At 53.4% G+C, this 27,203-nt stretch overlaps 1 protein-coding gene across 1 annotated transcript in view; it reads right to left on the reverse strand.

Moving 5' to 3' along the window:
- RIC1 (RIC1 partner of RAB6A GEF complex) overlaps positions 1-26,885 on the reverse strand; it is a 54,603-nt gene extending 27,718 nt beyond the window's left edge. The window contains 5 exon segments of the mRNA XM_078883800.1: positions 447-589; positions 3,941-4,048; positions 4,711-4,793; positions 8,011-8,118; positions 26,706-26,885. Coding sequence (XP_078739926.1) covers positions 447-589; positions 3,941-4,048; positions 4,711-4,793; positions 8,011-8,118; positions 26,706-26,846 — 583 coding nt within the window. The 5' untranslated portion in view covers positions 26,847-26,885.
- Positions 26,886-27,203: the final 318 nt, after the last annotated feature.

A 27,203-nucleotide genomic window follows, 5' to 3' on the forward strand; every position in this document is an offset into this window, starting at 1 on the left:
ATTACACAAAGATCCCCCATGTAGCCTTAACAGACAGTTTGGGCAAATGCTGTTAGCGAGTAGCAGCAGCACCTATGAAGGAGACAAAGACAAAGGTCCCCCGTGTAGCCTCTAACAGACTGTCGGGGCAAGTGCTGTTAGCGAGTAGCAGCAGCGCCAATGAAGGCCGGTACCGTGGCACACGAGGGGGTGGGTCGCCAGTACCACGCCCGGCCGTCTGTGTCTCCCCAGTGGCGATGTTTACTCCACACGTCACGCATTCATGAGCCTCTTTAAAGGCCATCTTGTGACATGGCCATCATGAGCCCGTTGATGGAGAGGAGGACACCCAGACCCAGGGCTCGAACTCGGTCTCTCAACTGTGCTGGTTTCAGCGACGATGCCAGTAAGCAGGCGACCCCGTGACCCCGCGAACCACCGCAACCCTGCATCATCGCCGAGCTCACCGGCAGCCGACTGGAGGTCGACCGCAAAGGGCACAGTGCAAAGGTCGAGCGCCTTCCTCCCATTGGTCAACCCGTCCCAGCGCAGATGGTGCAGCTTGCCATCCGTTGTCGTGGCAATGATGTCATCCGGCAGTGAGATGAGGCTATGAGGAGGGGAAGAGAGGGAGGAGAGGAGGGTAGGTAGGTGAGGGGGGTAGATGAGGGAGGAAGGGAGAAGGGTTATAGAAGAGATAGGAGACATCTGGGCAGTGTGGAAGAGTAGGCCAAATACCCTCGAAGAAGAAAGGCTCTCTCTCTCTCGTACAGGCTTATCTGCCAGCAGGGGCGCAAGCGAGCAATTGCAGTGCCGTGTCCGTACCTTCACCTGCGCGTGCGCGCAGAGACATTTGTAACACACAGGGGTGCGTTAACAAACTAAAGCTGTTGATCTTCTTGGTTCTTTCGGTAAAGTCACGTAGAAGGGAAATAATTAAATAATAAATATTCAACATAATAAAATTATTCTCACGACGTTTCGGCCACAACGCAAGCAGCCGTCCCTCAGGTGAAGAACAGGTCTGTCGGAAAGACAGCGTCTGAATGAACACCACCAGGCTTGGCAGTGTATATTTAAGCTGGGTTGGAGGGGGAAGAGCGCCTTGACAAAGGAATTTGCATATCAAGAGGAATTTATCATATTTATGGGAAATGCAGATATGGGATTAGTCACTACTTGTGGAATGCGTGTTCATTCAGACGCTGTCTTTCCGACAGACCTGTGCTTCACCTGAGGACGGCTGCTTGCGTCGTGAGAATTATTTTATTATGTTTTATTTTTATTATTTTATTATTTCCCTTCTACGTGACTTTACCGAAAGAACCAAGAAGATGAATCCCTGCAGTCACGAAAGCTTTAAATCGAAATTTAAAGCTGTTGAGTTGTTGTTGTTGTCGTGATCGGAAAGGCCGGGCGGAGTGCAACCCGCCGAACCCGGACGCCCGCGCCGCGTGAAGCGGCAGCTGTGGCCGGAGGGTGAAGCCACTTCAGTCGAGAGAGAGCCTCTCAATCACTCACCCACTGCACGATCCCCCGCCACTCTTGTGTACGCATGTATGTTGAACTTCGTAGGGTGCGAACAAAGTTCACACCCTACGTAGCCAACTGTGCTAATCAGAGGAGCAGTGTTGAGTCTGTGGGCAGTGTTGAGTCTATGGTGCAGTGTTGAGTCTATGGGCAGTGTTGAGTCTACGGGCAGTGTTGAGTCTATGGGCAGTGTTGAGTCTATGGTGCAGTGTTGAGTCTATGGTGCAGTGTTGAGTCTATGGGCAGTGTTGAGTCTATGGTGCAGTGTTGAGTCTACGGGCAGTGTTGAGTCTACGGGCAGTGTTGAGTCTACGGGCAGTGTTGAGTCTATGGGCAGTGTTGAGTCTATGGTGCAGTGTTGAGTCTATGGGCAGTGTTGAGTCTGTGGTGCAGTGTTGAGTCTATGGTGCAGTGTTGAGTCTATGGGCAGTGTTGAGTCTACGGGCAGTGTTGAGTCTACGGGCAGTGTTGAGTCTATGGGCAGTGTTGAGTCTATGGTGCAGTGTTGAGTCTATGGTGCAGTGTTGAGTCTATGGGCAGTGTTGAGTCTACAGGCAGTGTTGAGTCTATGGTGCAGTGTTGAGTCTATGGGCAGTGTTGAGTCTATGGGCAGTGTTGAGTCTATGGTGCAGTGTTGAGTCTGTGGTGCAGTGTTGAGTCTATGGTGCAGTGTTGAGTCTATGGTGCAGTGTTGAGTCTATGGTGCAGTGTTGAGTCTACAGGCAGTGTTGAGTCTACGGGCAGTGTTGAGTCTATGGGCAGTGTTGAGTCTATGGTGCAGTGTTGAGTCTATGGGCAGTGTTGAGTCTATGGTGCAGTGTTGAGTCTATGGTGCAGTGTTGAGTCTATGGGCAGTGCTGAGTCTATGGGCAGTGTTGAGTCTATGGTGCAGTGTTGAGTCTATGGGCAGTGTTGAGTCTACGGGCAGTGTTGAGTCTACGGGCAGTGTTGAGTCTACGGGTAGTATGTATGTTGAACTTTTTTCGCATCATACGTAGCCAACCGTGCCGATCGGAGGTGCGGGGAAAGGACGACAAACTAAAGACAAAAAGTAGTGAAAATAAATTAGTTTAACACGTAGACTTTCGCGACCAATATCATTCATAATACAGAATTTTTTGGGTTAGATCGCGTAAATATATAGATGTGTCATTAAACCCGCCACCATCCGACACAGCCAACTAGTAAGGTTTGTCACGTAAACAGCACGTGCCACACCGGTGTGTTGGAGAGCCAAGCCACAATATCTATTTACAATGAGTACGACGTTTTGACAAGAATTACAACTGGCTTCATGAGGCGACAGCCAGATTCGTCGCTTGATGAAGCTACAGTAATACCTTGGATTGCGAGCATAATTCGTTCTGGAAACGTGTTTGTAATCCAAAGCACTCGTATATCAAAGCACTCGTATATCAGTTATGACCACGTGACGCTCGGCGGACAAAGCGTATACTGTACGTACTACTCGTATTGCAAGACCTCGCTCGTTTATCAAATCAATATTTACTTAAAAAATTTGCTCGTCTTGCAAAACACTCGCAGACCAAGTTACTCGCAATCCAAGGTTTTACTGTAGTTGTAATTACTGGCACGTTCTGTTCACGTAACAAACCTTGCTAATTGGCTGTGTCGGGTGGTGGCGGGTTGAACAACGCATTTAAGCATTTACGCGATCTAACCCAAAACAGCTGTGTTATGAATAAAGAAATGAGTTTGTCAATCTAGATGGTTTAAAAGTGCATCACAGCTCCAGTGGCTTCCTAATCAGAAGGAAGAGCGTTCCAGACGGCCGCAGAAGCGCATCTGATAACGCGCTATGCAGTGACCATCTCTGTTCGATGGTCAGCCAAAGGCCAATGCTGCTACGAGGATGAACGGCGTGCGCGTGATGATGGCTGATGCTCCTTGATGAGACCAGCAAGATACTGCGACTCATTTGTGGCAGGCAAATGATGAAAGGGGCTTTGATGTTGAAGGTGAGGCACATCTTGCGTTGATGGGTGTTTATGCCAATGGTGGCCTTGTTGCAATTGGTATTGGCAGGTGGTGGTAAGTGTTGATGTTGTTGCTGGTGATGGTAATGACGGTGGCGGTGTTGTCGATGGCGACGGTGGCGGTGTTGATGATGACGGTGGCGGTGTTGATGATGACGGTGGCGGTGTTGATGAGGACGGTGCTGACGACGGTGTTGATGAGGATGGTGGCGGTATGATGAGGACGGTGCTGACGACGGTGTTGATGAGGACGGTGCTGACGACGGTGTTGATGAGGACGGTGCTGACGACGGTGTTGATGATGACGGTGGCGGTGTTGATGATGACGGTGGCGGTGTTGATGATGACGGTGCTGACGACGGTGTTGATGATGACGGTGGCGGTGTTGATGATGACGGTGCTGACGACGGTGTTGACGGCGGCGGTGGACGCACCAGGAGATGGAGGCCTGGATGTCGAGCACACGGCCGAGCTCCAGGGACAGCGCCGGCACGCGCTGCTCGTCCTTGTAGCCCGGGACGCCCCTCCGCACCGGGCTGCCCCTGCCGGAATCACAAAGACAAAGGTTCCCACCGTATAGCCTTGAACAGACTGTTGGGGCAAGTGCTGTTAGCGAGTAGCACCTATGGAGGCCGACACGGCACACGACGGGGTGGGTGGCCAGCACCACGTCCGGCAACCCTATGTCTCCCCCCCCGCCATGGCGATGTTTACACATCACATCAGGTACTCATTGAGGCCGAGTCGACCTAGGGGAGGCTCCAGGTTCGGAAAATGTATCGTCACCGATGTTGGCCGTGAGCGGGAATCAGACTCGGGTCACCGGATTGGTAGTGAAGTCTGCTAACCACTGTGTCACCGCTCCCCACACTCACAGACAGATACACAAACACACACTCAGGGCACACAACAACAAGACAAAGAACCCCTGCTTAGCAGACTGTTGGGGCAAGTGCTGTTCGCGAATAGCACCTATGAAGAACGGCACGGCACACGAGGAGGTGGGTGACCAGTACCACGCCCGGCCGTCATTGTCTCTCTCGTGGTAATGCTTTTTACACTGCACCACACACACACAATCAGCTCACACACATGCCTACACACACACACTCAGCTCACACACACGCCTACACACACACACACACGCCTACACACACACACACACTCAGCTCACACACACGCCTACACACACACACACACAGACCTGTGGTCGACAGCCAGGTAGAGGCTGTTCTCCTCCCCTCCCACCAGCAGCACGTCGAACAGCAGCACATAGCCCCGTCCCGTCTGCAGCAGAGCGCACAGAGCACACACACAGCGCACACACACAGCACACAGCACACAGACCACACACACAGCACACAGACCACACACACAGCGCACACACACAGCACACACAGCGCACACACACAGCACACAGACCACACACACAAGACGGCATACGGGCACAGCACACACACAGCACACAAGAGACGGCAATACGATTACAATGTGGATCGCAGGGCAACCTAAACGCGATGCTCGGGTACAATAGAAGAGCGAGCATATTTACTTCAGAGGTATTTCGCCTGGGGCACTGGCACATGATCGTCATCGCAACTCAGTGGGGGGTAGGGGGTGTGGGCAGGGGGTGGGAGCGGGGAGGTGGGCGGCGAGATGCAGGGAGCAGCGGTGGCTAGGAGATGTTCACTACCTCGCCTGGTATGAAGGAGGTCGTGGGTTCGTTCCCGACACTGACGATGCCTGCTGCTGTTTACTTGGAGTTTGCGTGTCTCTCTCTCTCATCATCATCACGGTGGCTAGGAGATGTTAACTACCTCGCTTGGTATGCAGGAGGTCGTGGGTCAGATCCCGACCCTGACGATGCCTGCTGCTGTATACTTGGAGTCTGCGTGTCTCTCTCTCTCATCATCATCACGGTGGCTAGGAGATGTTAACTACCTCGCTTGGTATGAAGGAGGTCGTGGGTTCGATCCAGACCCTGACGATGCCTGCTGCTGTTTACTTGGAGTTTGCGTGTCTCTCTCTCTCATCATCATCACGGTGGCTAGGAGATGTTCACTACCTCGCTTGGTATGAAGGAGGTCGTGGGTTCGATCCCGACCCTGACAATGCCTGCTGCTGTATACTTCGAGTTTGTGGTGTCTCTCTCTCTCTCTCATCATCATCACGGTGGATAGGAGATGTTCACTACCTCGCCTGGTATACAGGAGGTCGTGGGTTCGATCCCGACCCTGACGATGCCTGCTGCTGTATACTTCGAGTTTGTGGTGTCTCTCTCTCTCTCTCATCATTATCACGGTGGATAGGAGATGTTCACTACCTCGCCTGGTATACAGGAGGTCGTGGGTTCGATCCCGACCCTGACGATGCCTGCTGCTGTATACTTCGAGTTTGTGGTGTCTCTCTCTCTCTCTCATCATTATCACGGTGGATAGGAGATGTTCACTACCTCGCCTGGTATACAGGAGGTCGTGGGTTCGATCCCGACCCTGACGATGCCTGCTGCTGCTGTATATTTGGAGTTTGCGTGTGTCTCTCGCTTCCCGTGGTCGCACGGATATTTTTTTTCCTCCGGGTCCTCCAGTGTTTCCCCTCCACGTTTAGACTCGACGGCATGCGTTTAGAGTATTTGGCTGCTGCTATGAATTTCAGAATCAGAATATGTATTTATAGTGGAGGAATCCGATGAGCCCATGAAGCTCTATTTCACACATCTCCAATAGGTGCATGGGGTCAAAAAGTAACAAATTCCACGTGATAAGCCACTTCGTTGAGCTCTCATTTGTGATGGTGAGGTCACTTATAAAAAAGAGCTCTATGCAGCGAACCCCTCTTAACGACGAATCCCTTAACGACGTGCCTCCATGGAGCCCAATGTGTAGTGTATAGTGTAGTGTATAGTGGTGTAGTGTGTAGTGTATAGTGTAGTGTATCGTAGTGTAGTGTATAGTGTAATGTATAGTGGTGTAGTGTGTAGTGTAGTGTATAGTGTAGTGTATCGTAGTGTAGTGTATAGTGTAGTGTACCGTAGTGTAGTGTATAGTGTAGTGTATCGTGGTGTAGTGTATAGTGTAGTGTATAGTGTAGTGTATAGTGTTGTAGTGTGTAGTGTAGTGTATAGTGTAGTGTATCGTAGTGTAGTGTATAGTGTAGTGTATCGTGGTGTAGTGTATAGTGTAGTGTATAGTGTAGTGTATAGTGTTGTAGTGTGTAGTGTAGTGTATAGTGTAGTGTATCGTAGTGTAGTGTATAGTGTAGTGTATCGTGGTGTAGTGTATAGTGTAGTGTATCGTGGTGTAGTGTATAGTGTAGTGTATCGTGTAGTGTATAGTGTAGTGTATCGTAGTGTAGTGTATAGTGTAGTGTATCGTAGTGTAGTGTATAGTGTAGTGTATCGTGGTGTAGTGTATAGTGTAGTGTATCGTAGTGTAGTGTATAGTGTAGTGTATAGTGGTGTAGTGTATAGTGTAGTGTATCGTAGTGTAGTGTATAGTGTAGTGTATAATAGTGTAGTGTATAGTGTAGTGTATAGTGTAGTGTATAGTGGTGTAGTGTATAGTGGTGTAGTGTATAGTGGTGTAGTGTATAGTGGTGTAGTGTATAGTGGTGTAGTGTATAGTGTAGTGTATAGTGTAGTGTATAGTAGTGTAGTGTATAGTGTAGTGTATAGTAGTGGTGTATAGTATAGTGTATAGTAGTGGTGTATAGTATAGTATATAGTGTAGTGTATAGTGTAGTGTATAGTAGTGTAGTGCCCCCATAGAGCACAATGTGTTCGCTTACAGACCATTCCCCTGTTAACGACGGGCTGTTGTAGGTACAGTAAATATGAATTAATGCATCGATGAACCACGTTTCTTTTAATAGTATGTGTGTATAATGTTGCTAGTATCTTTATCTATTAATATCCATTGCTTAAATATTATAAATCACGTGTTTCTGGGTGAAAAATGGGTCACTTTCGATGCTATCGGAACGAATTAAGCCTTTAACGCGTATTTCCTATTCTCGCTTAACGACCAAATCGCTTAACGACCGGTATCGTGGAACCAATTACCGTCGTTAAGAGGGTGTTCTCTACTGTATAGCTCGGCGAGCCTTTACCTGATAACAAAAATCCATAAAATAAAGTTTTACTTTCAATAGCTCATAGTTTGTCCCCGCAGTGCCAACCACGCTACGTCCACCAGGCTCCAATAGCCAGCCGGCGGGGCAGGCAATCAAGCGGGCGGAGGGAATCCCGGGGAACGCTTCTCTCACGCGATCAACATCTGCGTGCCACACGGCCGTGTTGGCGTTGCCACGATAGGGGTATGGGGGGTGGGGGGCGAGGGGGGTACACCGGGGCATGGCAATAACAGTGGACGTGTCACAGCGGAGGAGAAAACCGGGCGCAGGGATTTTGCCGAGGCGTTGAGGGGAATTGCCGCGGAATTTATCCAGCAGTGGATAGATGACGGTCGGCGACGACGGAGGAGGGGGGGGGGGCGCGTGACCTCACCGTCACAGCGATGCAGCTGCTGTCCACCTTCCACGCCGCCCGCTCGTACGCGCCCAGCTGAGCGAGCGCCTTGAGGGACGAGCGCCGGCTCACGACCAACACGCTGGGCTGCGGGGCAAGGGGGGGGCACGTGGCGGGGACGGGAAGGAGAGCAACGTCGTTAGGGACATCAGCAGACAATATCGGCATACAATAGGGCGCCACGGTGGCGAGATGTTAACTACCTCGCCTGGTAAGTAGGAGGTTGTGGGTACGATCCCAACCGTGCCTCCTGCAGTATATTCTGAAGGTGTCTCTCTCTCCCCGTGGCCACGTGGATTTTTCTCCGGCTCCTCCGATTATCCCTCCACGTTTAGAATCAACGTCACGCACTTACAGTATTTGGCTGCTGTAATTTTCCACTTGATAAGCCACTTTATTGAGCTATCATTTGCGATAGCCAAGTGGCTTCCGAAAAAAAATAGTTTAGTTTAGTTTATATCGACGTGGCGCAACGATATTGCAGCGACCAGATGTGACCCACGATGTCGTCTAAAACTTTAACCAAGTTCCAGGCGAAGTGTGTGACAAGGCCATCATGAACCCCACAAGACAAGAGATGCCCCTGTGAACACGACCACCATGAACCCCACAAGGGACCCCCCCTGTGAACACGACCACCATGAACCCCACAAGGGACCCCCCCCCCCTGTGAACACGACATTCATGAACCCCACAACGGACTCCCCCCTGTGAACACGACATTCATGAACCCCACAAGGGACCCCCCCCCCTGTGAACACGACCACCATGAACCCCACAAGGGACCCCCCCCCCCCCTGTGAACACGACCACCATGAACCCCACAAGGGACCCCCCCTGTGAACACGACCATCATGAACCCCACAAGGGACCCCCCTGTGAACACGACCACCATGAACCCCACAAGGGACCCCCCCCCCCTGTGAACACGACCATCATGAACCCCACAAGGGACCCCCCCTGTGAACACGACCACCATGAACCCCACAAGGGACCCCCCCCCCCCCCCTGTGAACACGACCATCATGAACCCCACAAGGGACCCCCCCTGTGAACACGACCACCATGAACCCCACAAGGGACCCCCCTGTGAACACGACCACCATGAACCCCACAAGGGACCCCCCCTGTGAACACGACCACCATGAACCCTACAAGGGACCCCCCCCTGTGAACACGACCACCATGAACCCCACAAGGGACCCCCCCCCCCCCCTGTGAACACGACCATCATGAACCCCACAAGGGACCCCCCCTGTGAACACGACCACCATGAACCCCACAAGGGACCCCCCCCCCCCCCTGTGAACACGACCATCATGAACCCCACAAGGGACCCCCCCTGTGAACACGACCACCATGAACCCCACAAGGGACCCCCCCTGTGAACACGACCACCATGAACCCCACAAGGGACCCCCCCCCCCCCTGTGAACACGACCACCATGAACCCCACAAGAGACCCCCCCCCCCCCCTGTGAACACGACCACCATGAACCCCACAAGGGACCCCCCCTGCGAACACGACCATCATGAACCCCACAAGGGACCCCCCTGTGAACACGACCACCATGAACCCCACAAGGGACCCCCCCCCCTGTGAACACGACCATCATGAACCCCACAAGGGACCCCCCCTGTGAACACGACCACCATGAACCCCACAAGGGACCCCACCTGCGAACACGACCACCATGAACCCCACAAGGGACCCCCCCCCCCCCTGTGAACACGACCATCATGAACCCCACAAGGGACCCCCCCCTGTGAACACGACCACCATGAACCCCACAAGGGACCCCCCCCTGTGAACACGACCATCATGAACCCCACAAGGGACCCCCCCTGTGAACACGACCACCATGAACCCCACAAGGGACCCCCCCCTGTGAACACGACCATCATGAACCCCACAAGGGACCCCCCCCCTGTGAACACGAGCATCATGAACCCCACAAGGGACCCCCCCCCTGTGAACACGACCATCATGAACCCCACAAGGGACCCCCCCCCTGTGAACACGACCACCATGAACCCCACAAGGGACCCCCCCCCTGTGAACACGAGCACCATGAACCCCACAAGGGACCCCCCCTGTGAACACGAGCACCATGAACCCCACAAGGGACCCCCCCCTGTGAACACGACCATCATGAACCCCACAAGGGACCCCCCTCCCTGTGAACACGACCATCATGAACCCCACAAGGGACCCCCCCCCCTGTGAACACGACCACCATGAACCCCACAAGGGACCCCCCCCCTGTGAACACGACCATCATGAACTCCACAACAGACACCCCCGTACGAGCACACCACCAGCACTCCTCCCCAAGTCTCCCTGGGCAGGCCTCTGCAATCAGCGACTTAATCAACGTCAACCACCGTGGCTATCGTCGCGATCGTCGGAAAAACATTTTTCAAGTAAATTTTTGTTGTCCCAAACACAGCAGTTTCCCGTACGCAACGCCGGGGAGAGGGAGGGTGAAGAGTGGAGGCAGGGAGACACATGAAAGCACGCGCACGCACAGACACGCACAGACACACAGGCACGTACACAAACATCCGCAAACGTAACGTACGCATGTCTGTCTGTGGAACTTCTTCCGCACCGTGCGTGGCCAACCGTGCTAATCGGAGAGGTGCGGCGGGGGGGACAGGACACAACAACAAACTAAAACACAAAACGCGCTAGGGGTAGCTCACGGACACACATCCGCACAGGTACACGTTGTCACGCGGGCGCGGATGGGCACAAACGCACGCAAGGTCGCTTGTAGATGGGCACGCACACGCAAGTAGACTGCCAAAACATACGCAGGCAAGGATCTCCCCCCCCACCCCGTATAGCCTTTCACAGACTGTTTGGGCAAGTGCTCTTAGCACGCCATGTCCGGTGCCGATGTTTACACACCGCACCAGATAGTCATTTAGGGTTAAGTCGAGCTGTTATTGGCCGTGGGCAGGAATCGAACTCGGGTTGCCGGGATTAGTAGTGCAGTGTGCGCTAACCACGGCACTACCGCTCTCCATGTGCACAAACACGCAACGGCAAAGATCCCCCGTATAGCCTTTAAGAGGCTGTCGGAGCAAGTGCTGTTCGCGAGTAACATCTTTAAAGGCCGGCACGGCACACAAGGGGGTGGTTGGCCAGCATCACGCCCGGCCGCCTTTGTCTCCCCAGTAGCGATGCTTACACATTGCACTAGGTACTCATTTGAGGCTGAGTCGACCTAGGGTAGTCGGCCCAGGACCGGTTCGGGTAATCGTCACTGGTGTTGGCCGTGAGCAGGAATCGAACTCGTGTTGCCGGCTTCATAGTGCAGGGCGCTAACCGCTGCTCCACCACTCCCCATGGTCTTCGTGTCACGCACTCACTCACACACTCTCTCACAGACACGCACATGCCACGTACTCACTCACAGACACACGCACGTTCCACGTACTCACACAGATGTACAAACGCTCTCTCGCACATTCCCACACAATAACACACACACAACACACACAACACATGCACTCACGCGCGCACACACCCACTCACACAAAGACAAAGATCCCTTGTAGACACTCCAGACTGTTGGGGCAAGGGCTGTTAGCGAACACCAATTAAGGCCGGCACGGCACACGAGGGGGTGGGGTGGCCGCAACCACGCCCGGCCGCCTTTGTCTCCCCAGTGGCGATGTTTTTACATATTGCACCAGGTACCCATTTGAGGTTGAGTCGATCTAGGGGAAGCCCAAGTCTGGTTCAGATAAGCATCACTGGTGTTGGCCGTAAGCGGGAATCGAACTCGACGCCGGGTCGGTAGAGAAGTCTGCTAACCCCTGTGTCACCGCTCCTCAGACACAGCCACACACACACAGATACAAATATCCCCCGTACAGCCTTTAACAGACTGTAGGGGCAAGTCCAGTTCGCGACAACCTACGCAGTCTGGCACGGCGCACGAAGGGTTGGGTGGCTGGCACCAACGCACGACCGTGAGCGAGAATCGAACATCGGGTCACCGGGTTCGTAGCGCAGCACGCCAACTGCTGCGCTACCGCTCACCCATGGTTGGCAGTACACACACGCACGCACACTCGTACGCACGCACACACACACTACCGCGCACACACACACTACCGCGCACACACACACTACCGCGCACACACACACTACCGCGCACACACACACACTACCGCGCACACACACACACTACCGCGCACACACACACTACCGCGCACACACACACACTACCGCGCACACACACACACTACCGCGCACACACACACACTACCGCGCACACACACACACTACCGCGCACACACACACACACTACCGCGCACACACACACACACTACCGCGCACACACACACACACTACCGCGCACACACACACACTACCGCGCACACACACACACTACCGCGCACACACACACACACTACCGCGCACACACACACTACCGCGCACACACACACTACCGCGCACACACACACTACCGCGCACACACACACACTACCGCGCACACACACACACTACCGCGCACACACACACACTACCGCGCACACACACACACTACCGCGCACACACACACACACTACCGCGCACACACACACACTACCGCGCACACACACACACTACCGCGCACACACACACACTACCGCGCACACACACACACTACCGCGCACACACACACACTACCGCGCACACACACACTACCGCGCACACACACACTACCGCGCACACACACACTACCGCGCACACACACACACTACCGCGCACACACACACACTACCGCGCACACACACACACTACCGCGCACACACACACACTACCGCGCACACACACACACTACCGCGCACACACACACACTACCGCGCACACACACACACTACCGCGCACACACACACACTACCGCGCACACACACACACTACCGCGCACACACACACACTACCGCGCACACACACACTACCGCGCACACACACACTACCGCGCACACACACACTACCGCGCACACACACACTACCGCGCACACACACACTACCGCGCACACACACACTACCGCGCACACACACACTACCGCGCACACACACACTACCGCGCGCACACACACTACCGCGCGCACACACACACTACCGCGCGCACACACACACTACCGCGCACACACACACTACCGCGCACACACACACTACCGCGCACACACACACTACCGCGCACACACACACTACCGCACACACACACACTACCGCACACACACACACTACCGCACACACACACACTACCGCACACACACACACTACAGCACACACACACACTACCGCACACACGCACGCACGCACACACACTGGTACGTACGCGAGTGCGCCACGCAGCTCACCGGTGCGTTCTTTCCGCTCGTGAATTTTTCACGCGGCGCGACACGCGATCCAATCCACAGCGGCGCACACAGCAAAGGCCCCCCCCGCCCCCCCCCCCCGTGTAGACTTAACGGACTGTCGGGCCAAGTGCTGTTAGCGCTGCACCTACAAAGGCCGGGCACTGTGGCACGCGAGCAGGGTGGGTGGGTGCGTGGCTAGCACCAAGCCCGGCCACGTTTGTCTCCCCTGTGGCGATGTTAACACAACCGTTCCAGGTTCACATGCACACGTTCACACGCACACACAAATAAGTTCACACGCGCGCACAAACAAATTCAAACGCGGACACAAACAAGTTCACACGCACACACGCACACAACAACAACCGCCATTCGCCACTAAGTGGCGGTGACGTCACCACGGCGCTTGTGCCAGGCTATGTGCACATTGAGGCCACGTGGAGTTTCGTGTGCATGCGCGTGCACACACACACACAAGTTCACGCACGCATGGTGCTTGCCAATTTGGGGGGGGGGGGGGGGATTGTTTTTTTTTCTCTCTTGCCGCGCATACTTTCCGCGCGCCTTCGAACCCGCTTGGCCGGGCCGAGCGTTCTTTTTTCGTTTTTTGCCGGCGCTGGGATTTGGGGAGTCGCCGCTTTGGAAACAAAGAACAGGCGCGGGCGGAGACCCCCTGCTAAAAAACACACACACACACACACAACGTTTAGCGTGTGTTGAACGCGCGCGTGTAAATGTGCGCGCATGCATGCGCGTGTGGTTGGAGCACCGGGCGGCTAAAACACAGCAAGTTGGCACAGCAGTGGGGGGCACAGGTGGTGCATCGGCCAGTCATCTCAGTAGGGAGACAAAGGCGGCCAGGCGTGGGGTTGGCCACCCAACCCCCTCGTGTGCCACAGTGCCGTTATTCATAGGTGCTCACTAACAGCACTTGCTCCAACGGTCTATTAAGGCTATATGGGGGATCTTTGTCTTTGGTGGGGTACAGTGGTGCATTTTCCAGTCATCTCAGTCAGTCAACCAATGGTACCTGGGTCTGCCCTGTGACCTCCTGCCAGTGGGCGTTCCGACACTTCACGTGCCTTAAAGTGCACTTAGCCTGGCACAGGCGCCGTGGTGACGTCACGGCCACCTAGTGGCGAATGGAGGTTGTTATTGTGTGGGGGAGTGGCGGCGCAGTGGTTAGCGCTACGCTGCACTACGAACCCGGCATCGACCCGAGTTCGATTCCCGCTCACGGCCAACGCCAACGACGATTATCCGAATCGGTCCTGGGGCCCTCCTAGGTCGACTCAGCCTCAAATGACTGCCTGGTACGGTGTGTAGTAAACATCGCCTCTGGGAAGACAAAGGTGGATGTGTGTGGTGCTGGCCACCCACCCCCGCGTGTGCCACAGTGCCGGCCTTCAAAGCTGCTGCTCGCTAACAGCACTTGGCCCAACAGTCTGTTAAGGTTATAAGGGGGGACTTTGTCTTTGCACGCGTGCGTGAATGGTGAGGGGCGGCGGCGTGGCGACTGGCGCCGCTACGCTACGAACCCGACAAACCGTGGCCACCAACCGATCCTGGGCCTCCCCTAGGTCGACTCAGCCTTGAATGAGTACCTCTGGTTCGATGCGCTACGAACCCGACATAAACCGTGGGTCTGTATGCGACCACTAAACAGTGGCGGTTATCTGAACCGATCCTGGGCCTCCCCTAGGTCGACTCAGCCTTGAATGAGTACCCCTGGTTCGATGCGCACACACACACTGGGGAGACAAAGGCAGTCGGGAGTGACGCTGGCCACATCGCCCGCTTGTTGCGTGCCGTGTCGCGGCCTTGAAATGCCACTCGCGAACAACATCTGTGTGTCTGCGATGCACCACGGAGAGGTCAGGGGTTCAGTGTGCGTGCGGTGGTTTAGACAAAGGGGGAAGGAAATTCCTGGGGAACCCGCGTTGAACTCGTCACAGATGCACGCTCAGCAGACAGCAGCAAGAACAAACACACGCATGGACAATCACACTTAAGCTCGCACACAAATCAACGAGAGAGACACCCACCGCCCACGCATAGCCTTAACAGACTGTTGGTGCAAGTGCAGCAGGTACTCATTTGAGGCCGAGTCGACCTAGGCGAGGCACAGGAGCGGTTCAGACACTGGCCACTGTTTTGTTGGCCGTGAGCGGGAATCAAACTCGGGTACATGCTGGCGAGGCGACACTAACCGCTGCGCCACCGCTCCCCACAATACCAACCGAAAACGACAAAGCTGCCCCGTATAGCTGTTACAGACTGTCGGGGCAAGTGCTGTTAGTGAGTAGCAGCAGCGCCTATGAAGGAGATAAAGACAAAGATCCCCCGTGTAGCCTCTAACAGACTGTCGGGGCAAGTGCTGTTAGTGAGTAGCAGCAGCGCCTATGAAGGAGACAAAGACAAAGATCCCCCGTGTAGCCTCTAACAGACTGTCGGGGCAAGTGCTGTTAGCGAGTAGCAGCAGCGCCTATGAAGGAGACAAAGACAAAGATCCCCCGTGTAGCCTCGAACAGACTGTTGGGGCAAGTGCTGTTAGCGAGTAGCAGCAGCGCCTATGAAGGAGACAAAGACAAAGATCCCCCGTGTAGCCTCGAACAGACTGTCGGGGCAAGTGCTGTTAGCGAGTAGCAGCAGCGCCTATGAAGGAGACAAAGACAAAGATCCCCCGTGTAGCCTCTAACAGACTGTTGGGGCAAGTGCTGTTAGTGAGTAGCAGCAGCGCCTATTAAGGAGACAAAGACAAAGATCCCCCGTGTAGCCTCTTTAACAGGACTGTTGGGGCAAGTGCTGTTGGCGAGATACAGCGCCTATGAAGGCCGGCACGGCACACGAAGGGGTGGGTGGCCAGCACCGCACACGCTCCGGCAACTGCGCGACCGGCCGCGGCTCGCCGATGAGCAGCCGCGCGACGGCGAAACCGGCTCGCGCGACGAGACGGAGGGGGGGGGAGTGGGGGGGACGACGACGTAGGAATGGCAACCTTGTTGCCACGTGTCGGGGAAAAAAAACCGGGGAAAGGAACCGCTTCTGAATTCCAATCTCGGAACCACAGCGAGAGCTCCTCTTGCACTCTCGCCACGCGTCGTGCTGTAGAGGCTGTTTGTCGCCTGTCAATCAAACCAATCGTTTTTGTATTGAATCACAACTCGGGTCTCTATGCGAGTCCGTGGATCTCTATGCGAGTCCGTGGGTCTCCATGCGAGTCCGTGGGTCTCCATGCGAGTCCGTGGGTCTCCATGCGAGTCCGTGGGTCTCAATGCGAGTCCGTGAGTCTCAATGCAAGTCCGCGGGTCTCAATGCGAGTCCGCGGGTCTCAATGCGAGTCTGTGGGTCTCAATGCGGGTCCGTGAGTCTCTATGTGAGTCCGTGGGTCTCAATGCGAGTCCGTGAGTCTCTATGCGAGTCCGTGAGTCTCTATGCGAGTCACTGGTGACCGGGCAGTCGCTCTACCGGACTCGAACGGCCCCGGCGCAGATTTAAATTCTCATACTGGAAACGGCCACACTTCCGTTATGTGATTACACAAACCTCAAATCACAAATTTGCATCCGGTCTGTTGTTGCTAGGTGGCTCAAAGCTGCCCTGACCCACCCTTCCCACCACTAACTTTGTTAACTATCACGCCTGGTGTACAGGAGGTCGTGGGTTCGATCGCAACCCTGACACCTGCTGTATATTTGGAGCCTGCGTGTCTCTCTCTCTCTCCCCGTGGTCGCGTGGATATTTCTCCGTGTCCTCTGGTCTTTCCCTCCCCATTTGGCTGCTGCTATAAATGATAAGCCCACTTCGTTGGACTATAATTTGCGATAGTCATATCGCCAAAACTAGTACAGCCCCACCGGCATGTTGGAGAGTAAACCCACACAATTTACAATTCGAGTACCGTGACGTTTCGCCGGTAATTACAACTGAGGAGGATTTCACCACAACTCTGGCTGCCGTGATCTAACCCAAAAAAAAACTATATTTTGGACAATATTGGTCGCGAAAGCCTACGTGTTAAACCAAAAAACAAAACGTCATGACGAGGACTCGCCACATTGACCCGCCGACAGACGATAAGCCAAGCCAAGCCCCAACCAGGATTTGAACTCCAACCCTTCCAAAGCATGAGCCACTTGCTCGCTCGACCGCTAAGCCAGCCATCTGGGGGGGTGAGAGGGCCAACACAATGGAGTCAACAGTCTCGGCAATGTTACGATTTCTTTTCCGTAACTTTCTTTTCTATTTTAAACCGAGGTCATCTGGCGAGGTTGTCACGCTTGCAAATAAAACTCACGCGAGCCTACAGGATTCTTAAACCCGGAGTCCACGAATAACATCAGTCGATCAATCAAACGGAAGGTTTCCCGACGGATAGACTCGCAGCACCCGCCGTAGGAACGTGGAATCTGCATCGCCGGCTCGATGTGCATCGCATCTGGAGGGCACTCTGACTTTGTCCGAGATGGCAAGAGACACACCGATCCTGGGGGGGGGGGGGGACTCAATCCAGGTTCTTAGCAGTGCCAGCTCCGTGTCTCCGGTAGAGTAAACCTCCCCACACCTCCTTAACGACGGTAATTGGTTCCACAAAACCGGTCGTAAAGTGATTCGGTCGTTAAGCGAGTATAGGAAATACGCGTTAAAGGCTTAATTCGTTTCAATAGCAACGAAGATTACCCTTTTTCACCCAATAAACGTAATTTATTATATCTAAACAATGGATATCAATACATAAAGATAAACATTATAAAACACAATATTAAAATAAACGTGGTTAATCAATGCATTAATCAATATTTACCGTACCTACAACAGCCCGCCATTAACAGGGGAATGGTTGATAAGCAAACACATTGGTCTCTACGGAGGCACTACACTACTATACACTATACACTACTATACACTACACACGACACTAGTATACACTATACACTACACTATACTCTAGACTACACATTGGGCTCTATGGAGGCCCGTCGTTATGAGGCGTGATCGTGAAGAGGGGTTCTGCTGTATAGATGTTGTGCGTATGTATGCACGTTCAACTTCTTTCGCATCGTACGTAGCCAACCGCGCTAATTGGGAAATCATCTGAACCTGTCCTGGGGCCTCCTCCACTTTGTCGTTCTGTCGGTTTGTGAGGGCCTCCATATGTACGTGTTATATGCGTGTGCGCACGTACGTGTTCACGACATAATGTGCGTGCATGTGTGAACAGCCCTTGACCCCCCCCCCCATAGAGCCTACACGTGCGAGACATGGAGGCGACACCTTTGTCTTTGCGAGTGCGCTTCTTTCACGCCGGCACGGTTGACAAAAAAATCTCGCACGCCGGTGCCGTACCCTGGACTTTTGCTTTGATCGCCGGTGCTCCCTTTTAAAAAAGCGGGGAACAGGAGGCCGCCAATAAAAGGTAGCCAACCGATCGGGGACGTTGAAGAGAGAGAGCAGAGCAGAGCAGCTCTGGCGATCGCGTGGTGCCAATCGCGTTGAAAAACCACGGCAGACTCTGAACCCCTCCGCCACGCGTCGAGTGACGTCTGTTCGGAAGAGTGGCACGAGCACTGTGGCAGCAATTTCGCGAGCGTTGTGGCAGCCCGTTTTTTAAATGAGCTCACTAAACCCTCGCACGTTTCGGAGACGTCCGTAAGTTTGCCGGTTGTGTGTTGGGGGGGGGGTCCGGCAAAGCGGAGTACGGCTCGCCGTTAATTTTATTTGGAGAGGTGCAGAAGTAGTAGTAACAGCGCCCGTTGTTTTTGTTTAAAGACGTCGTACACTCGCCGCAGAAGAAGTTAAACACATGGTACAAGTATTCCCGGTAAGGCCCACTGAGCTACAGAGCTCCTTTTCAGAAGCGCACCGAATGATAGCACGAAAGAAAGTGTGCTTATCATCACGTGGAAATGTATTGCAGCAGCCACATACGTCGTCAGGGTCAGGATCAAACCGACTACGTCCTGTACACCAGGCGAGGTAGTTAACATCTCCTAGCCACCGTGATGATGAAGAGAGGGAGAGACACATGCAAACTTCAAATATACAGCAGGCGTCATCAGGCGAGGTAGTTAACATCTCCAAGGCACCGCGATGATGATGAGAGAGGCACGCAATCTGCCAATATACAGCAGCAGGTATCGTCAGGGGTTGGGATCTAACCAACGACCTCCTGTATACCAGGCGAGGTAGTTAACATCTCCTAGCCACCGTGATGATGACGAGAGAGACACGTAGACTCCAAATACACAGCAAGGCATCAGGGTCGGGATCGAACTCACGACCTCCTGTATACCAGACGAGGTAGTTAACATCTCCTAGCCACCGTGGTTTTATTTTCACGAAACGGCGTACGCACCGCTCTGCCAAAATGCCGAACTGTGCGTGCAGCTAGACGCGGGAGACTTTTTTTTGTCGTCCACCCTACGAGGCCAAAACTTTACAAAAAATCCAGTCACTCCGTCACAAGCCACCCCCCCCCCCACCAATCACACCAGTAACCTTTACGTGCCCCACACTCCCCCACCCCCACAAGACCTTCTTGATAAAAAAAAATACATATTTGCTCAATAGGTCCTCCCTCAACGGGTACAGTCGAACGCGCATGCACTGTACGCACCTCCGATTTGGCACGGCTGGGTTCAACATACTGTACGTGTGCACACGCCCAATCGTGATTGACGGATGGCGCACAGCTTGGAGAGGCATTCATCCAGCAGTGAATGAAACATGGCTGCTGCTGCTGCTGCCGACGACGATCTAATAACAGCCTTTGTGCAAATGTGTTGAAAACGCCACGTTGTCCTGCTGCTCCTGCCACAGGAATGTGGAACTTCCACCCGCTGGCTCAGTGCCAGCAACGGGGGGCGAGGAGGGCGATGTTACCGACGCTCACATTTGAGCCGAGCGGGAATATGAGGGGGTGAGGGGGTGAGGGGGGGGGAGGGAAAACCATAGAACTCTTCTTCATGGGATCCAAGATCCGTGCCGGGTAGTAAACATCTGCGCGCCGCCGTAGGACTGCCCGTGTAAACAATAGATCCTTGAAGCTCATTTGGGCCCTTGCTGCTGAAAATTATTTAACTAAAAAATCGTATCTGTCTAGCGAGCGATGATCCAGGAAAAGGCCTCGCAAACTCCTTTATTCGGAAGCCACTGGAGCTATGCACTTTTAAATAATCTACAATTGAAAATTCATTCGTCGAAATATGCTGTTTGTGTTTAGTTTGTTGTCCCTCCGCGCCTCTGATTAAGCATGTTTGTCTACGTACGGTGCGAAAGAAGTTCAACATACGGTACACTCACACAGAGATCCACAGACTCACGGAGAGACCTACAGACTCACACAGAGACCAATCCACTCACACAGAGACCCAATTCTTTAGAACTGCTTTTTGCGCTTAGTTTGTTGTCCTTCCCCCACGCCTCCGACTAAGCACAGCTGGCTACGAACGGTGTGAAAGAAGTTGACCATACGCTACATACACACAAGGAGGCCCTGCTTGCGATGCTCGGGGCTGAAAAGCAGCCACTGCCTCAAACGTTGCCTCGGGGGTTCGTCGCCCACGTTCAGCACCACCAGCAGCCCGAAAAACACAACTAGAGTTACGAAGGCCGCAATATACAGAAGAGATCACATGTCCACCACTGCTGTGATTGTCGAGGCATGTGTTTCACGCCGTGCGCTACTCCGATTTGAGTGAGCAAAAGCAACGCGTTTCACGTTGTGCGTTAGCGTGTCTGGCGTTAGTTAGTAAGACGATTGCTTCATGCTGTGTATTAGCGCGTCTTTTGTTAGCAAGGCATTCATTTCACGTTGTGTATTGGTGTGTTAGGAAGGAATGTTTTTCACGTTGTGCGTTAGCGCGTCTTGCGTTAGTAAGGGGATTGTGCTTAATGCTGTGTATTAGTTTCTTTTGTTAGCAAGGCATTCATTTCACGTTTTGTATTGGGGTGTTTTGCGTTAGCGAGGCATTTGTTTCAGGTCGTGTGCTCGTGCGTTTTGTCGCTGCAACGTGGCGCTGACGTTCCCCCTGAGACCCATTGAAAATTTCTCCTGCACAGTATCCACGCCGAAGTCTATGGACCCCCCCCCCCACCCTCCACCTACCCTCCGAAAAACCCCACAGCTTTGAGAACCGCCGTGTTGATTATTACATTTATATTTTTCCGTGATAAAGAAAAATTGCTGACGGATATGGTAAGTTTTCTTTCTACACGCTTTCATTTAACTCACTCTGTCTGTTGTTGTTGTATCCTCAAATCTTGTAACTCAATTTTAACCCACTTCCAAATGTGGCATCGACTGCAAACGTGGTATACTTATGTCATACTGATGACAATACTATATTCTATCATAAAAATATATATTTTTTTAAACATTCTTTTTAATGTTATGTTTCGGCTTGGGTCTAATTGTCCACGGTAAACTGACGTTGGCTGTAATTGACCACGATCCCTGACGTTATGGCAAGCTTCGGGGCCACTTCTTGGAGTCGTGGAGTTCTGCCATTTCATAAAAGAGTGTTAAAAAAAAGTATTTTCAAATATTACTTATTAATGTACGGTAAGACCTAGCTTACCGCACATTCACACAACGCGCTTTTGCTGTAACGGCGTTCTTCCATAAATGAACACTTTTCGTGCAACGCGGGATGCGCTCCACTGTCACAACGGGGAACGCGCACCGCCATTATAAAGCGGTTTCCGATCGGTCGACGACTAACTACTTCCTCGAGCTGCACGGCCGAGCAGTACGGCGATAAGGTAACGAGCAGAGGTCACAAACGGGTTTTGATTCCTTACTCGTACCCGTACCCGGCCGCACCAGGGTCGCAAACGGGTACCCGTACCCGGCCGTACCCGGGTACGGGTATCGGGTACCTGATTGCGACCTCTGGGATGAAGCCATTTTGCAGGCGCGGGTGGATTGATTCTAGGAACTTGAATTGTGAAAAGAGACAAGACATTGGGAAATGAGTGACAAACAGTTACTCACTAGTGACTCACGGCCTACCCGTACCCGGCCGCACCAGGGTCGCAAACGGGTACCCGTACCCGGCCGGATACGGGCAGCCGGGTATCAGGTACCCGGTTGCAACCTCTGGTAACGTGGAGTGATACGCGGCAACGCGGCGGCGGTGGCGCCGTACCTTCGGTTATCTTGGCCCGCTGCCGCACTGCACGGTCAGCGTAGTGGTAGTGCGTCGTATCTCGCAAACCTTAATCGTGACGACACATTATTCATGGTTTTCGCTGAAGGCGTTTTTCGCTTTACACGGTACTTTTCAGGAACGCATCCACTACTACTACCAGCGGCGATAAACGGCTACTCGCTGTGTATATATTAGCGTTTGTGCCAATGGTTGACAAGAGGCACCTGGTTTCAAAGAACGAATTGAGGACCCCCCCCACCCTCTGTCCAATGTCTCCCCTCACCCGCTCTCTCTCGGTAGCTCGATGCCTGGGGGTCCCGGTCCCTACAGCCCCGCAGGAACCGTTGAAAGTTACACCACCAGCCTGAACATGCGACAGTCTACGCCAACGAAGAATATGCAACGCTGCTACGGCATTCCCGAAATAACTGGTGCCGATCTGCTTTCAGGGGTTTCCGGGGTCGACTCAAGACTATGAATTGGTTGTTGTTGTAGTAATATAGTCGTACACAGCCATTTGTCAATCCACTGCTGGGCAATGGCATCCCCTACACCTTGCGAATAAGAGGCTTTTTTCCTTGATCATACTTCACCGTGCTGCACGGTTACGGGGGTTGGCGAAAGCAGGGAGCATAGAAGCACGATGGATTTTACGCCTCTGCACACCGCTGCCCACAACGTAGCCCACAACGTAGCCCTCCCCGTAGCTGTCCTAAAACCACCTGTTGTGTGTGGCCGCCTATCCGAGGGCTATCCGGGGCACGACCCTGCTTAGCTTCAGAGATGTGCCGAGATCAGGGGGCGCGTCCAGAGCGAGTTGGTCAAAGGCGTGTGCAGCACAGAGGCACTGGGTTTGAAGGGACACGTGTTTGTGTTGCTAGCTGCGTCAAATACAAAGATCACCCGTGTAGCCTGTAACAGGACTGTTAGCGAGAACCTCTGAATTCTGGCACGGTACACAAGGGGGTCGGGTGGCCAGCACCACGCCCGGCCGCCTTTGTCTCCCCAGTGGCGATGTTTACACACCGCCCCAGGTACTCATTTGAAATTAAGTCGACCTTGGGGAGGGCCCAGGATCTGTTCAGACAATCGTCACTGGCGTTGGCCGTGAGCGGGAATCGAACTCGGGTCGAGGGGTTGGTAGCGCAGCTGTGCGAACCGCAGCGCCACCGCCACCCCCCACGCTGTGACACCTCTTGCCGCATCACACCACCTCTTATACAAACACACGCACACAATCACCGCAGTTGTGTTAAAGAACAGCCCACGGAAATATCACAGGAAGGAAGACCTCTGTCTTGTTGTGTTGACACGGAGCATCATTGACACATGCAAATATTATCCAGAACGTCATGCTGTGCCTGCACAAGTATATTTTAATTCCATCATGCCGATGGGCTTTCCAGACCAATATATTCAATGGCACGTGTTGTCTAAGAGAGAAAACGCCGGACCGGTTTCAACCTTCTGGGTCTCATTACTAGATTTAAAACTATTTTCTTTACAACCCGCTGTTTTGTGTTTAGTTGTTGTCCTCGCCAGCACACCTCCGGTGAGAACGGTTGGATACGTACGGTGCGATAAAAGTTCAACATACATCCGTCAGCTGATGTATCAGACTTGCTGGATTATCAGATGTTATTGGCAAGAGCACTGCCCACCCGCCCCCCCTAACACAGACTTATGGCTCGTGCCTCACTTAAATAGGTGCCACGGTGGTGAGATGTTAACTACCTCGCCTGGCATGCAAGAGGTCGTGGGTTCGATCGCGACCCTGATGCCTGCTGTATATTGGGTATCTGCATCCCTCTCCCCGTGGTCGCGTGGATTCTTCTCCGGGTCCTCCGGTTTTTCCCCTCCACATTGACAATCAACATCATGCGCTTAAGAGTATATGGCTGCTATACATTTCCACGTGATGATAATAAGCCACTTGGTTGAGCTATCAATTGTGAAGGCCAGGTAGCTCCTGAATAAATAGCTTTGTAGCTCAGTGGGCCTTACACCTGGTTAAATAAAAATATATATATTTTATAGGTGCTTTCTGACAACACTGCGTATCTGCGTTTGCCCACACTGGACCGACGAACAATATGTGTGTGTTATGCTTTCAGATATGGGGAGTAGTAGCGTAGCGGTTAGCGCGCTGCGCTACAAACACGGCGACCCGAGTTAGATTCCCGCTCACGGCCACCAACACCGGTGATGATGATCCAACCCGGTCCCGGGCCTCCCCTAGGTCGACTCGGCCTCAAATGAGTACCTGGTGCGGTGTGTAGTAAACATCGCCACTTGGGAGGCTAAGGCGGCCGGGCGTGGTGCTGGCCACCCACCCCTTCGTGTGCCGTGGCGGCCTTCATAGGCGCTCGCTAACAGCACTTGCCCCGACAGTCTGTTGAGGCTACACGGGAGATCTTTGTATGCTGTCGGTGAATCTGTAACTAAGTGTGTACATAACCTTGTCAAACTAAACCAAGGCAAACGACGAATCAGAGCCTTCTAATTACAGCGATCGATTGCAACGTACATCTATCATCAGGAGGACGCAATGGTTCGTATCCACGCGACCTGAGTTCGATCCCCGGCCACAGCCAACACGATGAGTGAGTGGGTTGGTGGGTGACCATATCTCCTTGCCTTTTCAAATCCGTTTACAAACCCGCGTTTCCCAGTGCGGTGAAGTATGGTCAAACACAACTTGCCCTTTGGCCAAACACAGCGTGCGGCGGGGCAGGGCAGGCCTTCATCTAGCAGTGGATTGACGACATGACATGGGCGTTGTAGATGCACATCTAATTATCATACCGGAGCTTACGCTAACCCTGCCGGCCCCATTAGAGAGAATTAGCATGTTAAATCAACGTTAATCGCGTGGTGAAGTAGCTTTACACGTCACGGGAGTAAAGTACAACACCATCATTATCGCAGGGTTGTCAACGTTGTTGGTAGATCGTCAAAAAAAATATCTGTCTAAAGTCTCTGCCTCGTAAAAACCACGGAGAAGGGGGGGGGGTAGTCAATTAAAGCCTCCGTCAGCAGTCGTCGGCCAGCGATTGACATTCCACATTATCGTGGCGGGTACCTGTACGTCCACATTGACAGCCGCCTTAGACATCATCGTCGTCGTCAAATCCACTGCTGGATGGAGGCGGGGGGCCCTCCTAAACTGCTGTGGATCTCTCGCGATTTTTAGACTCTTTCAACGTCTGATACCGCGGTCGACTCGATTAATGTAGCAATTCTAGATTTGAAGCTTTCGTGACTGCAAGGATTCATATTCTTAGTTTTTGTTCGGTAAAGTCACGTAGGTAAATCATTAATTAATAACCATTATATAAACGGAGTGGTAGCTCCTGCAATCTCTCATTTACTTGATACAGCTGTCGTGGCTGTGACGGTTCCACCTGAAGACGGAAGCTTGTGTTGCCTCCGAAACGTCGTGATTTTTTTTTTACTTTTATTAATTGTAATGTTTTACCTACGTGACTTTACCGAAAAAACCTAATGTGCAGCCCTGTCAATCCACTGCTGGATGAAGGGCTACCCACGCCTCGTTGGTCATGGGAGAGACGGGGGGAGAGGGGGGCGAGGTGTTTGACCATACTTCACCACGCTGGTCACAAGGGTCACTCCGAACAATATTTGCGCCACCGATGATGTGGCCGGAATCGAACGCAGTTTCTACCCGGGTGTGCGTAGTGCAGTGTTGTTACACAACAACAACACCACCACCACCACAAACAAAACGATCGAAATCACGCAAAGTTTGACGTAAGCTTATCGTAATATGACGTTTATCGTCATTCCCCCACGCAAAACTCCACCACAACGCAAACACCCGCGAAAATACACGGCTGCCACCCCCCCCCCCCTTTTGATTCGCGTTATAATTATAAATCGTTTACATTACGTTACATAAACCGCTTAAACAACAACAACATCCCCCATCGACATAATAACAACAATAAGAAACAGCAACAATCGACTTTTAGGCCGAGTGCGGCCTAGCGAAAAAAAAATCCCTCCCTCCCGACGTCTACCGCCGCTCGGATAGTTTCCCCTACCGACGAAGGCGACTCCGACCCGGCGCGTCCGAGTGGGACCGGCGCGGGGTGAGCGAGTGAGGTAAAATGTTAAATAAAAACCAATCAAACTCACCCTGGCGAACCACACGGACAGCTGCGACCGTGACAACGCGGCCAGCAGCAGCCGCTCGCGGTCGGCCGCCACGAAGTGAGGACTCTCGTCGCTGGCGAACGGGAACAGAAGCCGCCGTGGTTTGCCGACGGCGAAGTACATGGCTGGTGGGGGAGCGCTCGCGCCGTCATGGAGGCCCGGCGCGAGCGGGGGTCGTGGTGGGTGGGTGGGGGTGTGGTGGGGGGTGGGGGGTGGATGGTGGGTGGTGGATGGGTGGTGGTGGGGGTGGTGGGTGGGTAGGGGGGGTGGTGGTGGGTGGGGGTGGTGGTGGGTGGGGGTGGTGGTGGGGGGGGTGGTGGGTGGGGGGGGTAGGGGGTGGTGGGGGTGGTGGTGGTGGGGGTGAGTGGGGGGTGGGTGAGTGGGGGGTGGTGGGTGGGTGTGAGTGGGGGGTGGTGGTGGGTGGGTGGGGGGTGGGGGGGTGGTGGGGTGGGGGGGGCGAGGCTGGATGGTGGGGGGATG

Source organism: Lampetra fluviatilis, chromosome 3, assembly GCF_964198595.1.
Source record: "Lampetra fluviatilis chromosome 3, kcLamFluv1.1, whole genome shotgun sequence".
NCBI classification, from domain to species: domain Eukaryota; kingdom Metazoa; phylum Chordata; class Hyperoartia; order Petromyzontiformes; family Petromyzontidae; genus Lampetra; species Lampetra fluviatilis.